Source organism: Pundamilia nyererei, unplaced genomic scaffold (genome assembly GCF_000239375.1).
Source record: "Pundamilia nyererei isolate P.nyererei 1_Seehausen unplaced genomic scaffold, PunNye1.0 scaffold00229, whole genome shotgun sequence".
NCBI lineage: Eukaryota > Metazoa > Chordata > Actinopteri > Cichliformes > Cichlidae > Pundamilia > Pundamilia nyererei.
Genome location: NW_005187630.1, coordinates 724,555 through 742,278, shown reverse-complemented (window position 1 = coordinate 742,278; position 17,724 = coordinate 724,555). Strand labels below are relative to the sequence as shown.

General features: G+C 41.8%; 2 protein-coding genes across 2 annotated transcripts in view; both read right to left on the bottom strand.

The window, feature by feature from the left end:
* The window catches only part of znrf1 (zinc and ring finger 1), a 63,568-nt gene extending 52,507 nt beyond the window's left edge, over positions 1–11,061 (bottom strand). The window contains exon 1 of the mRNA XM_005748780.1: positions 10,031–11,061. Coding sequence (XP_005748837.1) covers positions 10,031–10,424 — 394 coding nt within the window. The 5' untranslated portion in view covers positions 10,425–11,061. The remainder of the gene's footprint in view (positions 1–10,030) is intronic.
* A 4,160-nt stretch (positions 11,062–15,221) lies between these two features.
* Positions 15,222–17,724, bottom strand: part of ldhd (lactate dehydrogenase D) — a 46,711-nt gene continuing 44,208 nt past the window's right edge. The window contains exon 11 of the mRNA XM_005748779.1: positions 15,222–15,961. Within this exon, the coding sequence (XP_005748836.1) occupies positions 15,781–15,961 (181 nt within the window). The 3' untranslated portion in view covers positions 15,222–15,780. The remainder of the gene's footprint in view (positions 15,962–17,724) is intronic.

Below are 17,724 nucleotides of genomic sequence, written 5' to 3'. Positions count from 1 at the left end.
GTGTGTGTGTGTGTGTGTGTGTGTGTGTGTGTGTGTGTGTGTGTGTGTGTGAGAGAGAGAGAGAGAGAGAAAAGCTTTGTTTTCCTGTGTGTTTGTGTCTATTATGAGTGTGTATAACAGTGCAATAGCATTTTTGCAGTATGTGTGCTTGTGGAAGTGTGAAATTGTGTTTTCCTCTGCCCATGGATTTCTACACTCACTGATTTGGGTACGAGTTTACAAACCTTTATTTCATACTTAATAACTCTGCATGTGAACAGCACAGATCTATTGTTAATGGTCAACAATAACAGGGAATATAATCCTGTCAGGACCAATATAGTATGAATGTACATCACTGAAGTTCTGTTTGTAAGTGTGGCGCATGTTCAAAGAGCTAAAAGATCAGAGAAGAGGTGCCTAAGACCCTCTCAGAGAACAAAACAGGCATCAGTGACAACAAACTGTTGAATCCGAAACAGCTTAACTAGCACAAAGGAGGTGAGGTGGAGGTGGGTTGCAAAGCAGCAGAGGCACTAGAAACTGTATGCAGGCTGAAGCAGTTTAGATACTAAACCCAGTATGAGATTTGCGAGTAGAATTTCTTTAAAGTTGGGCTACTAAGAGGCCTGTACGCTCCAGGTGTGCGTTTTAGCATAAACTATATGATTGCAATGTCTTATTCTTCTGTCCTGCCATTTTTACGCAGGCTGCTCTTCCTGACGCAACCTCAAACTGACTTGTGTCTCCTCTAAGGATCAAACTCTGCAGTTTTCACTTGTTACTATACATCAAATAAATCTAATTTTAAATCATCAAAATTACTTTTACATTTTCACGTTATTTGCTTAGCTAGCTAGCATTAGATAATCGAATGTGTTCCATATAAAGATGGGGACGTCCCTGGCAATGAATATATTAGTAAAGGTTTTACACAGCAGACCACCAAACACAATTTGTGAAAAAGAATTTTTTACTCACCGGTTCTTAATGGAGCTGTTAAAACCAAAAACATAATTTTACAGGATAAATTTTCAGATTTTTTTTTTTTTTGATCAAGCTCCATATGACCAATCAGATCGCTCCATTTGGCAACAAGGGCAGAAGTAGCTCAAAACACACACTGGTAGTGAATTTTCAAACGATATAGAAATAGTAAAATAACACTGTCCTACCTCAGACACACAGATGTGGTCCCAACTCTGTCAACACGAGCTCAAACTGCCCCACTGACATCCTGAAATATGTAAGAAATGCTCCCTGCTGCTGCCTTCTCTGGAGAATTGGATGAACCCAGAATCTTCATTTCATTCTTTTCTTGTGTAGAAAAATCGGGACCAGCTCATCATCGCTTCACATTAACTCAATTTTTTTGGGATGTTTTTTAAAACGACACATTTTTTTTACAAAAAAGCAAACCATTTGGTTTGCTTATATGTTACACGACAAATTTACATCCAAAAAATTTGGATGCCGATATAAAAGTCTTATTGAGCTCAGCACTCCAGTAATTCAAATCACTTAAAAGTATTCTTCAAATAAGCAGCCAGCTCATCACTTCTACTCTTCCCTGTAAGAAATGGGCAAATGAGCCCCTCTGTGGTCTTGGGACATTTGTGAAGCATCTGCAAAGGCCTCTGATTGTACTGAGTTTGTTCCATTGTTTTCTGCCCTGTTCTGTTCAAGCAGGCGATGTAATCAAGCTTTAGAAATGCTTTTCCACTTGCCATTTACCGCTGGGGAATTCGCAGTCAGAGCCGGCAGGGATTAAACTTGCTGGTCAGAAAAAAAGTGCAAATGGTGTATTGATTAAGCACTGATGCTGTATTGAAAGGCTATGCCGATAAAGAGGCAGGAGGGTAGAGGGGAGGCCTGTTGGTCTAAGGATGACTGTGACTCTGACTGATGGATACAATAATAAAAGGCTCGCCAAAGCGCTAGGCTGTACTGTGAAGTCAGACGTGTTACTTCACTGAGAGATTTGCAAATTTTCTTGTACACCTGTGCCTCACCAAACTTCACATAAAGTCTTTGAATTTGCTTTAGGTGGAGACGGTTCTAACCTATCTATGTCAGTCGAGTAGATAAAGACCACCAACATCCTAACAGGGCCACTGAGCCAGAGCCTGATTATCCATTTTCTTCTGTTTATCCGGTTAAGGGATGGGGGTCTAGTTAATTAATTGTATGACTAATTAATTACTGTTATTATTAAAAGATGTTAAGAAATGTTATAACTATCCCCACGCTCCTCCACAAACATCCATCAGTATCAATATTTATAATAGCTGACAAATTCCAATTTAAAAAGTAAGGATTTCATCCGTGCTCTGAGTGTTGACGTCGCACGGCTTGTCCACCAGAGGGCACTCTACTTTTTCCTGCTAGCAACAAGAACAACAACCGGAAGCTTTTTATCAGTAGCCTACCTTTTGTGCTCTTAGCTAAATATTAGTAGGCTATATTTTTCTAACTGCATTCTAAACTTTTTTGCACTACACCTAATTCAAGTTCAAAATTCTCCACCAATTTCAGATTCAATATTGGCGTTTATGGATGTCATAACTTGGGTTTTACTTGTGCTACCGCTATAGTACACAGATGAGAGCAGCATGAGTGTAAAAATGGGGACTGAATAGTTAAACTGTCTTTATTCGTCACAACATTTCCTGCGCTCTCTCCCTCTGCTGTCCTTCAGTTACATCACGCTGACATCTCACAACAATGAACAGATTTATTCTTTTCTGTCCGTTTCCTTTAATGATTCATTCAGTCTGGTGTGCCTCTCTTCTGGCCTCGCCATTCTGTCACATCTGTCTGTTTTTTTGACATATTAATTACAGACACTCCAGCATTAAAGGAAGGTCTCCAAGTTCAAACCCTTTTCAAACTGTTCGGCCTTTCATGCTTCTCACTGGCAGCAGATGTGGAACGTTGGAAGTAATGAAAGCAATTAAGAACTGAAGAAAGCCTTTTACATACAAGACCAAAGCGAAGCAGAAAAAAACACAAGTGTTATGAAACAAGACTGGTTTCTGTTACTTAACTTTTGCAGGCCACATTTTTATGTCCATAAAAAACCGTTTCTGCCTTGGATACATCGGAGTGAACACAAAATGCATTTTTCCCCAACTTACTTACTTAAATATTAATATTCAAATTGTATCCGTGCTAACTTATGCAACACTTTGCACTTTTCACATGAAAAAAAAACAAATTATTATCCATTGTTGAACTTTCAATTATTGTAACTGTATTGTACATGCATACATGGCTTAGCATCTTCCTGAAATCCAACCTTAATCAGACTATAAAACATCAAAAAGGTGATCTGTGACATGTTTGAATGACCTAAAATCCAACCCCACAAATATTGATTGAGAAAAGCCGATATTATAAGCACTTTTGAGCTATTTTTAAATATATGAAGCCATTAAACAGCTATCAAAATCTGCTTTGAAGTTTGCAGGATCACTTCTTCTTTAAACATGAAACACTTCATCACGCCGCTTGTTACTGAATATCCAAATACCCGCTGCAGACACAACACAGCAGTTCCTCGCTGTGGGGTCCGACTCGCACAGATGCCCGTTGCCATGTGTTCTGTCAGCAGAGGGCTAGTGAGATGAAGCTGCTGCAAAAACATGAATGAACGTTGTAAAAATCCCCAAATCCAGACTCAAGCAGAAGCCATGTGATGCGGCTCACCGTGTGGCCTGTTTGACCTCCACCTGCTGGGGACCGAACATGGATGCGAGGATGAAGCAACCTAACGCGATCTTGAGGCAAGATGTGAGGCGAGGTCATATTAAAATGCAATTGCAAAGCTCGTACTGGACTGTGTCATGATAAACATTAGCCTGGATCTCTTAGCATCTGAATAGCTCAGCGCACACACACACACACACACACACACACAAACACACACACACACACACACACTTTTGCGTTATCACTGGCCTTTACTTGAATTTCAAAGACACAATCTGTTCTCCCTTGTGATGATGATTTTGAGGCTGGCGTTGCTCTCCCCCTGCGCTCGCTCTCTACCGTGTTCACAAACACACACCGACCTCCCAAGGGCAAAGGGATGGAGGCACGTGTGGCCTGTCTGATTAACAGACATTTTCCACAGCAGATGTGTTTTCATCGAAGGATAAAACAAGGATTTGTGTATGTAGACGTATAGATACTGTTGGACCCTGTTGTGGAAGGTTTCCATTAAATAAAGCCTGCAGATGTGCGGTGAGCGATAGCTAACATTCTTTAATCAAAACACACAAAGAACAGACAACCAAGCCTGTGGAGAGCCTACATGACCGCGGGGCAGACGATCAGCAGAGTCTCCCTGAGTCTAACATGGCTCTCAGTTAAATACCTTCTTCAGGAACAAAAGGCAGTACACAGCTGTTTCACACCTTAAGGTTCACACTCCCTTGCTACCTCCCAGAGTCCTCGAAGAGACAAAAGACTCTTCCTGTGGAGCTGTCTGCTTCCCCCAACTTCCTTACTAGACCCCCACCATTTGTCTTACTGTGTGAGTGTGAGACATGTTAAAGTCCAGTGGCACCAAGACATCATACAATAAAATAATGTGATTAATACATAAGTAAAAGAAATTCCTATACAATCCTTAGAGGGACAAAGTGAGGATTGCTACTTCAGTCCCAGGTTGATACCAAAGGTAGTAGAGGTGGCGCACAGACATGTTTGTCCTTGTAATAAAAAAGATGACTTATCTAAGTAGCTAAAAGGACCGAAAGGACATCCCAGCACTGTCGTTGGCTATTTTGTAAAATAATGATGACATCTGCATCTCTGGACATTTGTACAAGGAGCCCAAACTTCAAATGAGCTTCCAAATGTGGTAAAGCAGAGCCCTCATATAAAAAGAGGCAAGTGATTCAAGGAATCTATGGAAGGATTCTTATATTTACATCTGTATTAACCATTAATCCTGTTGCACTGGCACAGGGGCACCGTAGTGTCTTCAAACGTTCTCTTGTACTTCAGCAACGTCTATACAGCAAATCTGACAGCAGATTCATAGAGAGCAACAAACAAATCATAAACTGTCTGTTTTAAAAAGATGGTCAGTCCGTTCTGGCGAACTCGATCGAGCTTTTCCAAGTCGCACCTGTGGCTCTTATGTTTTCGTCTCAGACGCCTAAACAGACCTGATTTGCAGAAGATATTCCTTCAAAGCCCATTTTATTATTGCATTTGTGTAATGCTACAGTTAAGCTTCATAATAAAAAAATTTAAGTAATCCATTTTACCAAGAAATGTGGCATTTTCATGGTCCACAAAAGCCACAAATGAGCATTCGTTTGAAGTGTGAGTATTTTTATCTGCTCTGGTATTTAAGAGTTTCCCTGTTTTTTTGGAAAAAAATTTTTTTCTAAATCATCGCTGAAGGATCATAAAGTGTGTTTGAAGAAGAACATGTACATGAGCTGATGCTGCACAGAGTTCAACATAACTTGGTGATTTTGTAATGGAGCAAATCAGTCTAACGAGATCAGCCGACAGTCTGCTCTTTGTCTTTAACCCAAACCTGTTAACACCATGAACACCATGAAAACTATATATATATTTCTGCTGCTCCTGCACTGCGTTATTTTTACTTTAAAAATTACTCTTTTGTCCATATTTGTCCACGAAATCAAAACAAAGTAACTCATGTTCTGTCAGAACTGCTAGTTTTCACCTGCATCACAATCTTTTTAATTCAGCTTTATTTATATAGCAGAAAATCACAACAACAGAGTTTGTGAGGTTGATGTCGGTGTGAGAGGAAACTTAGCAAAGCTAACAATGACGTGAAATTTGAGAAAATTGACACAACTAGTTCATTTTAATAACGACTAACTCGATTTAGCGATAGCGCCACAAATAAGTAAAAATCTGTGTCCAAACACAAGGACGGGATGGACGCAGCTTTTTACTTATAAAAAGTAGTGCGAGGTAATCGTAGCTTGGATCCATGTGCTTCCCAGACTGTATGTAATACTGTAGAAGCAGCTCTAAACATTTAGAGTGACAGCCTGCAGGAAAAACCCAAAGTTCTACACCACGCTCACAGCTGGGAGCTGCCCCCTGGGGGAGCTGCAGACTTGTTCTGATAACACTTTAAATTAGCATTCCCAGCAGCAATCATTGCAGTCATGTCAATAAATAAATAGTGTATACCATAAACTTTATATTTAAATATTTTCCTTCCTAAATTTGAGCTGTAAAACAGATACAGATACATGAGCAATATGGTGAGCTGATAAAACATGTTTTCCCATCACTATGTTGTAACTGCGCCTCCCTGACAGCAGTTTTTAAATACACACAGAGGCTTGTTAAAATTCAGTTGCATCCGTCTTTTGCCTAGAATACAACAGAAGAAGGACGGGCAGAGCGTTTATCGTGACAGAGAGGATGTTGGGATTGGGTGAGATGGAGGCAGATGAGCCCAAAGGTGCAGAAACATGAAGACTACAGACACAGCAAACACCGGCCACTAAGAAAAAACACATATTCCACTCCCCAACCAGTTGCCAAGTGGTTGCTGCAAAGAGCGTGCTGCACCGCTGCAACCAATGCATTTGAAAAGGCGGAACTTTTATTTTCAAAAGCAAACTTCTCCGTTTCTGCTTTCACACTTTTAAGAGATTTCAACCTGCTTGACATGTTGTCATTTTCCATACTGACTGCTGCCAACTGCAGCAATCTGCAGGCAGCCTTGTACACCTCTTTAGTACCAAATTAATGGCAGCAACCTCCAGCCACGCACCAACCAGTCACAGCCATTTTTCCCTAAAGACCAGCGGCTGCGTGTGAGGCCTTTGATTACAGACAGCAAGGTGAGACGCACTGCTTTGAACATTAAGATTTAATTGTGATGTTTTTGTCACCCTGCTGTTTTCAAAGAAAGAGAATCTGCTAGATGGGGTCGACCTCAGGTAATTAGAGTAATAAATCCTTTACGCTGTCTGATTTCAAGGGCAGTTCTTTTGATTGCTGGAATGGTTCAAGGCTTTTGGTAATAAATGTGCAGAGAAAGGAAGAAAACAAATCATACTGTGCAAAATAATGTTATGTAGTTACACTACTAGGACTATAGTATTATGTAGCATGATGCTACGTGCTAACAGCTTAATTGAACTTTAGGATGTGGTCTGATGAGAGTCCTGATCAGAACAACAGTGTAACGGTTTCCGAGCTTCGTGATTACATAAAGCATCTGTGCACGACGGGAATAAACACAAATTCCCACCTGACAAAAAAGTTCCTGCTAAGCTTTGAAAACAAGTTGTGACCAAAGATTTTCAGGTCAATGAATAAATGAGAATAAAAGCTAAAAAAGCAGGCGACAGTGATCTTTTGATCTTGTCTATTAAATACAGACAGTTTCACGCATGGTTTTGGCTGACGGTGAAAAGCTCAGTGACGCTGATCATTTTGAACCGGGATGGACTTTTTCTGACAGAGTACGGGCGTTTTCTTGCCGGGGCCCTTTGCGGTGGCACCCCACTGTGCGCTCGCAGTGGAAATAAATGAGGGTCCTGGATTTTCTGACACAGCTCTATTGTGGTTCTAAAAGCAGCCAAGAAAAACACCCAGAATAAAACCCAGCCGAGAAAAGTTATAAACCAAAAGCCGTGCTAAAGCGTAGACAGATGAAAAATGGCAAAACTTGCAACAAAAGCAACCAGTTTTTTTATTACAGCATTAAAACAGTGACATTTTGGTCAGAGCTGCCTTCCTCACGTGCTAGTTTGCAACCTTCGTGTCACTTTTTCTGCCGTTTTGTAGTTGGAGCTGTTTTCTGACTCGGATAATTTTGCATGTTTCTGCAGCTCTTTGCATCTACCCTGCATCTCTTCAGAGTCACGTTACATTGTGTTATGGAAGTTTGGGATCTGTCTGTAGCTGTCATGCATCTCTTTTTAAATACTCTCCATCTCTCTATCATGATTTCTGCCTTCTCTATGAGCATTTTGTATGTTCGAAGCTTTTTTACATCTCTTTATGGCCTTTTTGCATCTCTTTATATTTATTGTCCATATCTTTGTAACTGTTTCTACTTTCTGTATTGATGCTTTGCATCTCTATTTTGAGCTTATTTGTAGCTGTGGGCGTTTTATTTTTCTGTGCATTCGTTTTGTGTCTCTTTGCATATCTTTATGGTTATTTTGCATCTCATTATGGACATCTTATTTCTCTCTGTAGCTATTATGCACAGTCTCTTTATTGATGTTTTGTATTTTTGCATAACTTTATGTTTATGGTTGTTTTGTTTCTCCTTTCTCCAGTGATTTTGCATCTCTTTATGGACACTTTGGACCTCTTTGTGGTTTTTTGTGGTGGACTAATGGACCTATGTTCCCCTTAGCCTTGTGCACAGCAGGCCCTTCAGTAATCCTTCCATTCTTTATTGTAATGGTGAATGTACTGGTGTGAGTCATAAGCTTAACTTGGTGAACTCTACAGAAACCCAATAGATCTGCTGAAAATCAAAGGTTGTTCAGCTGTGACCATGCTTCTGCTTCCTGTCTGTTTAATATTTACATATTTTTGCTCATTTCTCCAGTTTTACACTCCGATCCTCCAACCTGGTTATGAGAGCACATTGGAGTCACCGGACAATGTAGGCCAGGTGCAAACAACATGTATACTGACATCCAACTTGTTATTCTCTTTCCATGAGCCGGTCAGAGCGCTGATAATGAGAGCCTGGGGACCAGGCTGAGGCTGCTTTGTGTAATGGAGAGAAGACAGTGTTTATAAGGTTCCTCAATTACTTATTAAATATTTGAATACACAAAGTTATACTACATCCAAAGATGGATATGTGGCTAAGCGTTGTTTCTGGTGGGTAAGGTTGGCTCCCTAAACCCCCAGACGTTTGCACTTGTATTTAAAAAAGATGACTCAGTTTGTGCAGTTCATACTACTAATCAACTGAAATCACATTTGTTATATATGGTCATAAATCACGTATATAACCAATGTGATTTGGTCATAAACTCAAATGAGTTTGACATGGCAGGTCTACACAGCTTATAATGTTACATGACCAGCTGTAAAATAATAATGATGATAACAATAAATTGTGTTTTAACACCACTGAAAGCGGTGAAATTGGCATTTCTAAGTGCAAATGACCCTCTAAGATTTCAGAAGGATCAGATTTATGTGCCAGCTGATTCTCTTTTCGTCTCTGAAGTGCTGCTGTTCCTTCTAAGCGCCACAGGAAACAGCCAAACTGATATTCACTGTGAGTGTGAGGAGGCGCCCGACATCAGACCTACATATACCTGTGAGTGTGCAGCTGTGTTCAGGCGCACACAGACATATTGTGCAGGGTGGTAAGCCGATGATGAGCATGAACAGCCCTCTCAGCCCTTCCTCCCCCCCATCCATCCTCCCTCCCTCTCTCCCCTATAATCGCTGGGCTAATTGACCCAGCCAGATTTGGCAACAGGCTTATTAGAGTCATTTCACACAACAAGCAATGACCTACGCAGACGGCGCAGCGGTGACTATGTTCTCCCCAAAACATCCGCACACAGAAATGAGCTTTAAACACATTTCATCACCAATGATGAAACATCGACATCTCCAGTTTCTTGCTGAAAAAATTCATCCAGTGCCCCAGATTTTTTTTCCCCTACAGCCAGCGGAGAGAACGTGAAGCACAACATGTTTTCCATACAGGGCAGTCTTATTTTTCTCAGACAAAAGCCTCCTTTCTGCTTGTTTCTGAGTGCGTCCTCGGGCTTAACTTCCCCGTGATTGCGGTGAAATTTATGGGCACCGCATTGGTGTCGTTCAGCAGCCTACCTGCAGGTAAACAAGGTAGGTGTCTGGCAGTAGGAGCAGGTGTCCGTGGGAATGTGTTCGTGCTTTTTTGTGCGATGATTAATCCGTCAGCCGTCCCCCGAATATCTGCTGGTTAACAGTGTGTGTGTGTGTGTGTGTGTGTGTGTGTGTGTGTGTGTGTATGTGTGTGTGTGTGTGTGTGTGTGTGTGTGTGTGTGTAGCCTGCAGACCTTACCGCTGTGCGCGCTGAACCAGCGGGGTGCGATGTGCAGGGGCAAGGTGTCAGCCAGCGACCCCCGGGACCCCAGATACAGCACCCCGTCCGTGTGGTGCCCTCCGCCCCCAGTGTCCTGGTAGCCGGTCCCGTGAGGGGCCGCGGTAGTGCCCCCTGACCCCCCTCCGGCTCGATCCGAGTCCGTTCCTCTTGGGGTGTAGAAGCCGAAGGGCACGGCGGGACTGTGTTCGATGCCCATCCCAGCCACGGAGCTCACCGAGCGGCTCCGCAGGCCCATGGTGCCGCTCGGCCGGTAGTGACCAAAGTGGGCCGAGGGTGGCACCGCGCTGTCATCCGTAGAGACACCGGGAAAAGCACCCCGGGGCCGCCCCGCCGTGCTCTGCTTTCCCCCCATCCAAAGCGGGGAGAGGAGTGGGTGGGGGTTCTGGGTGGGTACAGGAGGGGGCTCGGCTCGATCCGCAGAGGGCAGGCTGTGCCCCCCTCCCCTCGCTCCTGTCTGTCTGTCGGCCTGCCTGCCTGCCTATCCGTCCGTGTGTGTCGGCAGGCTCGTCAGCTCTGACTCTCCGCAGACGCAACAGCCCGTTTCCCTGCTGAGCGGAACATGAGCCAGCCCTGACGTCTGGATTCACCTCACCCGCACACACCACCGGGAGGAACGAGCGGAGAGCGTTTGACTGACGCCGAAATCCGCGCTCCGCGAACAGATGCGCGCGCTGCGCTGCTGCCCTGCTGTCCCGGCTGGTTAACGCGGCTGTCTCATCGCAGGCGGCCGGCCCGGATCACAGCAGCGCCGCAGTGTTCCCTCCGCTGCTCTGCCCTCATCTGATCTCAGACATCGTGACAACTGTTGCTGTCTGTCTGACCGCCAGCAAAACGACGGTCTGTCTCTGACACACACACGCGCGCACACACACAAATAAATGACGTCGTCCGTCCGGTCTGGTGGGCTCGCTTTTTTTCCCACCCCCCGGAGATCGGGGTCACAGTGAAGCCGCTCCCCTGCGCTCAGATCGGCGCTCCGCTCCGCTCCTCTCCGCTCCGTCTCAGCCGCTGCTGCTGCTGCTGGCCAGACAATGGACGCGCTTAGTGCGCAGGCTCGGATCATAAATACAGACAGTATGGGAGACAGATGCACGCCGTTTCTAATTCCCCGACATGGGATTGGCCTGTTTTTCTTTCTTTTTTTTCACATGTTGGATTATGGGGCATTTTAGGACAGGACAGGTGTGACGGCGGTGGAGGGGGAACGCACCAGGTAGCCGAAAGAAAAAGCAAACAAACAAAGGAAACAAAAGAACTGACATAAAAATACACAAAGACAGAATAATTTTAAACTGCTCTGATCGCTCGTTAGTTATCGTCCAGTATCTGTCCTGTCACAGATATATCGGCTCTAGCTATGAAGTTTCTACATTATCAGACAGTCAATTTATGGTTATCGTGGTATCGTGCTGGATTTTGGACGAATTGAGGAATAACTACATGAGAAATTAAAAAATGTCACGAAACAGTCTGAAAATGATTTGAAAATCCAGTCAAGTCTTTAAGTTCTGATGATTTTCATGGTGGGTTGACCTCCAGAATAAAGTCCGTACAGCAGCATTAATATGTTTAATTCCACTGACATCCTTTCAGTTCACCTTTGCAAGGTAAAAGATGCAGCAGGATGTGGACCGAACCACTTTGAGGTTTATGAAGGGGAGTCCTTGTTTGTTAAAACTTTGAACTCTATTGTTTTTACAACTCCAGAGCTGTATATCATATTTTTGTGTTCACCATTATAAAACTATGGTTTACAATGATGCACTGAGGAGGAAAGCACTGTATATAAACAGTCACAGGTCTTAAAGAGTCTGGATTAAAACATTCTGGGAATATATCTGAATGGTTGGTGAATCCCCTCTCAGATTAAATTCTTAATTAAAACATTAATTAACCCCTTTTCTTCTGCATCGTCGATGCTCCTCTGCTGCTGCCCCACAAGGTCAGGCCTTGAGTCTTTAGTCCTGCAGACTGATGTCATTACCAGGCTATTCACAGATTTTGCCACCATCCTGTATGCTAAATTATTGGGATCACTGGTGACCATGTTTGGTTTGGGATTAGGCCTGCTCCGTTTAATCCTGCATGTGTGTGTGTCTGTGTGTGTAATTAGGCTGGTTATATTCTCCTTGGCTCTTTGTTCTTCCACAGTAAAACAAAGTCAGACTCGTGCAGCCTTCTTGGGTTTACTACCCAATAAGGTAAACTATTGTTGAGTACTTACAGTACAGTAGGTGTTAATCTATCCGCTATAATGACAGCAAGCCTATAAATGGATCCCTCTCTGCTCCACAGGCATGTAAACACACACAAAGCCAGACACACACAATCAGCTCCAGCTGATTTAAAGCACCGCTGCAAAATAGTGGAATAAGGGATAAAAACAAAAATACAGCTTAAAGTAAAAAATCCCTGAAATGAGGGGCAAAGGTCAAAATACAGGCCACATTATTAAATCAGGCTAATGAATACATTGTTAAAGAAACAGTGGTAATGTACAGCTCCATGGTTAGCTACTATTAATAAATAATTATCTAAAGGCACCAAGTTATGATGACATATTGTTACTGTTCTAGATAGACTACAATAGCCCTTTATTGTCATTGTACATGTACAACACAAACTGTGAGGGCTCCTCATGAACTCACAATAATTAAAAAAAACTGGGTAGAAGGAGTTGGGGGTAATATTTCGAGAAAAATGTTTTTTAGGGCTTAAAGTCATACATTTATAATAAAACACTGAGAAATCTTAGAGGAAGATTAAAAACCTGAATATTCTATAAGATTACAAAGGCTGCTGTCCAGACCCTGCAAATTCAAGGAATGTGGGAACCGCAACATACAGAAATAATAAATATAAATGTAAAATTTATTTTCTTCCAAAGAAAATAAAGATTTTTATTTATTTATTTTATTAATTTCAGAATAGCCCCACGTCTCATCCCATTACAGCTGCTGTGATAGGCTCTAATGCAGTACTAAGAAGTAATAAATAAGCAAATATGGATTCAATTAGTCAGTTAGACATGAAATATTTAATTCACTTGTAGTTTTGATTTTCAGTATTAATGCTCATAAAGGTAATGGATGAACGCTTAAAACAGTTATGATGACAGCATTCAAAATGTAAAAACAGTTAAGTAAATGTAAAGTATATAATAACAAAGCAAAAAAAATGAGCCATGAAACATGAGCAGTGTGTTGGTGATTATACTAATATGACAGGTCTGGATAAAAGGCCCAAAATGAGTAGAAATCACAGGTGTAGAGGTTTAACATGAGATCTTAGTAACACTGATAACAGACAACATCACACACAGAATGTAAAATGAATAAAAGAAACAAGGTTTGCTACACAGTCTCCACACAGGAAGTACAAATTAGAAGAGGAAAAACTGCTTTTTGACACAGAGGATAAGAAATCAACTTGTTAGTAAAACTAAAATGCTTCCCTTGCTTCTCATGCTCTCTCTCTCACACACACACACACACACACACACACACACACACACACACACACACACACACACACACTGCACCAGTATAATAAAAAAAATCAAGCTCACAAAAACACAGTGTAAGCAGGTTCTCAGCCAGTTTTTTTTTTAATAGTTCCAGCGAATCCATAACCAGGAAATTTTTAGTGCCGCCTTTTAACAAGTTGCCCATATACATTTAATACATTTATAAAGGAAACGTGACTTCTAACTTTATTTAATGTTAACAAATTTGACATGTTTGGTCCGCAGCTGTGAAGAATCTGAGTCAAAAATCTGTTTATTAAAGTATAACTAAACATTAACTCTCAATGAGTGGATTACCAAAAATACGCTAATGAAGTAAAGGATTCATTAACACCCTTAATAACATTCTCAACATATCATCATTAGTTAGTTTAGTCATAAAAGGCCACTTAACAGAGGTGGTGAAAACTGGATTACCAGCCCATTTCTGCTATATTTGTATATTTTTTTCAGGTAAAATGGGGAGAAAATAGCGTTTTTCTTTTGCATGTGTGGATTTTTTTCAAACCCACATGAAATATAACTTTAGAATGTATATTGCACTTATTTATTTTCTTCTTTTGTCTTTTTAAATGAATGCGTGGTCTCTTTGTGATCATTTTGTGGTTGTTATTAATTATAAGTTTCAATGCATCTTTTTTAAAGACCTCCTGAACCATCGTCAAGGATTTCACGGAAAACAAATATGACTTATTAGAAAGGCTGCAGGAAATAGTCACTGAACTGTAGACTGCTTAAACAGCTATGCAAATCAATAAGAATAAAATAAACAGAACTCAGAGTGAGCTATAACAAAGTCACGCAGTGTTTTTATTTAAAAGGAGATTTGATTGTAGCTCAGTGGCTGTGCGAGTGTGTTAGTGCTCTTCACGTCTTTCTTAATGTTCAGTTAGTGGCTGCAAGCTGGGAAAACAATAGTTACAAAGCTGCCGAGGCAGAAATGAGGATTATATTTTGATCTTCTGGCTGACACGCTGCAGGTTTGTCTCTCAAGGATGCACCACTGACACCGTGTGGTGGTGTAGAGCGTTGCTTCATCACAGACAGAAGGAAGAAATCCAGGTACAAAGAAGCCTGAAGGTTCATTTGGCTCTGATAATTTTCTTGTTTAATGGTTTGTGACATAAAACGCAGTGAATCCAAATGATGGCAACTTAAATTACTTGAAGTTTGCTCGCTTCCTTGAAAGCTGCCTCCATTCCGGTTAGCGGACAGTGAAATGAATTTAACATGCTGAAAAGCTAACATGTTTGCTTTTCTCACTTTTATGTAGCTTCTTAACAATAGCCAACTTTGTAGCGCTCAAATGCAGCGCTCCAAATTATTAGAAGTTACTGTACTTTTGTCATTAATGACCTCCTGACAACCTATATCAGGGAGGTCAAAGATAAGGCCTGGGGCCTAGAATCAGGTCGTCAAAGATGGATCTGTCCCACTGTATAGCTTTGAAAAATGTGAAAGAGGGCAAAGATTGTGGACTTTTAAATATATCTTAACAGGTTTTTCAGCTTTTCCTGCTGATGCAGACCTCACCCATGGACATTCATCCTACATTACATTCTGTGAATTAACAAAAACTTTCAGTTTCTTTAAGTAGGTCATCATGGTCAAGGATTTCACTGAAACCATTGCACACTGTGATTTATTTAAAGTATACAACATATAGTCGCTGAATTCTAGATACTCTTTAAACAGCTATGCAGATCAATAGAATAATGGAGTCCTGTGTCAAAATGCTCATCTGCAGTTAGGTAAAGTGTTTACAAAAGCAAAAGCATAATAAACCGTAGTGTCTACTTTCAATGAAATGTATTCAGCAGGCAATAAACAGGTTGAACAGCACTTGGAGTGATTCCACATATTAGACATTAATTTTAATGACACAAAAAGAAAGGATCTGTGGAAGATAATCTTTACATAATGCTGGTCTGCAACAACAGACCAGGTCTTCCTTAAAAACTCAAATTTGGAGTTAGCAAAAAGGATTCTATTAACACTCATCATTTTCCAAGAGTCAGGTTTTCTGGTGCATGTAGGAACATTCGTGAGAAATCCCACAAAACACGTATAGCTTTCTTGATTTAACTGAATTTGCAAATCACTGCTTCAATGATTTCATATGTTTGCTTGTGCTCCTTTAACAGAGGTGCGTCCACAAACTTCACTCAGATGGACATGCTGCTCATGGCTCTTCTCGCTGCAGGATTTTCCCAGGATTCATCAGGTTGTTTGGGTCGAGGGCGTCCTTGAGACTCTGCATGACCTGGATGCCCACAGGCCCCATCTCCTCGCACAGCAGCGCCCTTTTTCCTAAACCCACTCCATGCTCCCCTGTACACGTACCATCCATGGCCAAGGCTCGCCTGCAAGGAGTAAATAAATTTTTTAGGAGCAAAAAGTTTGAAAGTTTTCTGAAACCTTTACAAATGTTTCAAAATGTTTCACTTTCTATCCACAAACATTCATACGAAAGTAATCGCTGTGAGCCAGAAGCTCAGGCTTCAGGCTGTGTTTTCTTGGCTCTATATGACGCAATACAGAGTGTATATTTTTAATATGGCCAATTCATGGTCCACAGCACAGAAGCCCCACCCACCTGCTGTTGGAAAAGGGGCAGCCAATCAGAAGAAAGATGGCTTAAAAGGAGAAGGACGGGAGTTAGAGTTGTTTCGTGCATTGGAGTCTCCGCTGCCTTCGCTCAGGTCTAATTCAGGTGAGCTGTGGCTTTCTTCCATCTAATCCTCTATGCCATTACCCTCTGTGGTCTGAGCCTGACCCTGGCATAGCTGGTGGTGTTTAAAGTCTTTGAAAACAGATTTTGAGAAGATTGTATTGGTACATAGCTAAACCCCTCCATCTATAGAAAGACAGCCCACAAGTCTTTGCAAGTCCCAAGACTTAAACGTTTGGCCCTCTGGAATCAATATTAACCGAGAGAGATGGGCGAGAGCGCGATTCCAACGGGGAGGAATTTGTTTGAAGATAAGCAAGCGGAGTAAGGAGGATTACGGCGAGTGTGGGGAGGATTAGGGTGAAGAGAAACGTGTTGAAGAGAGACTGACAATGAAGGTAATAACAAGGAAAGTTGCTAAAATGGAGCAGTGAGGCCAGGCTGCCTGACAGGTACATGAGGCATACGCGCTCAACCAATAAGACTTAAAAAAAAGGAGATTACTGTTAGTAAGAACATCTGGTATTCAGTAACAGTGTGTGTCTGCTTGATGGGATCTGAAGGAAGTATAAATAAAACATTACAGCAGCTGTCAGGTGGTTCGAGGCTCCTGTCTATGTCTTTTGCTAGTACAATAAATGTTTTTTAATGGTAATTTTAGTGTTACCATGTAGCTGATTACTACTGTATGCGATAATAACCTTTTCAGAGGAGTGTTCGTTCAGATACACGTTAAAAACAGTCAAGATTACTCTGTAATCATTTTATCACTTTGATCACGTTAACGACATCTGCGAGCTCAGTCACGGGGGTGGGCGGAGCTTTAAAGTCTCTCCTCGAGCTGCACAGAATGCAGGGCTGGTTTCTACTTGAAGCTGGTCCATGTGGGCATGAACTGTATGTGCTGTGTGGGAGAGTCCACATAGGAAGCAATGCACAACGATACCAGAGGCCATATTAGATAGCCAACAACATTCAAAAACAAAATACTGGCAATGAGAACTGCACACATTACAAGATAAACCTTTATTAACTTCAAGGCAAGCGCCTGACGCAACTACCAGTGGGGGCGCGGGACAACTTCGACTAAAACATGAGAGGGTAGATAACATATGTCAGGCTAGTGACCAAATGTCAGCTTCAAAGCAGCGTGTCCAGTGCGAGTCGCCTCAAATGGATGCAGCTTAACTTCCTGGACAACTGTATTACCCATCAGATATGTCCATACAGGGACTCCAGTTAGAGTGAGGTCTGCTTACTGTAGGTTTGTCATAATAAAAATGACAAACTAGAATAAAATGTCTGCTGATTAAACACTGTACATTTATTTGTATGAATGAGTCACAGACATGAACTGTAAATGGTAAATGGCCTGCATTTGTATAGCGCTTTTCTAGTCCCTAAGGACCCCAAAGCGCTTCACACTACATTCAGTCATCCACCCATGACACTGAC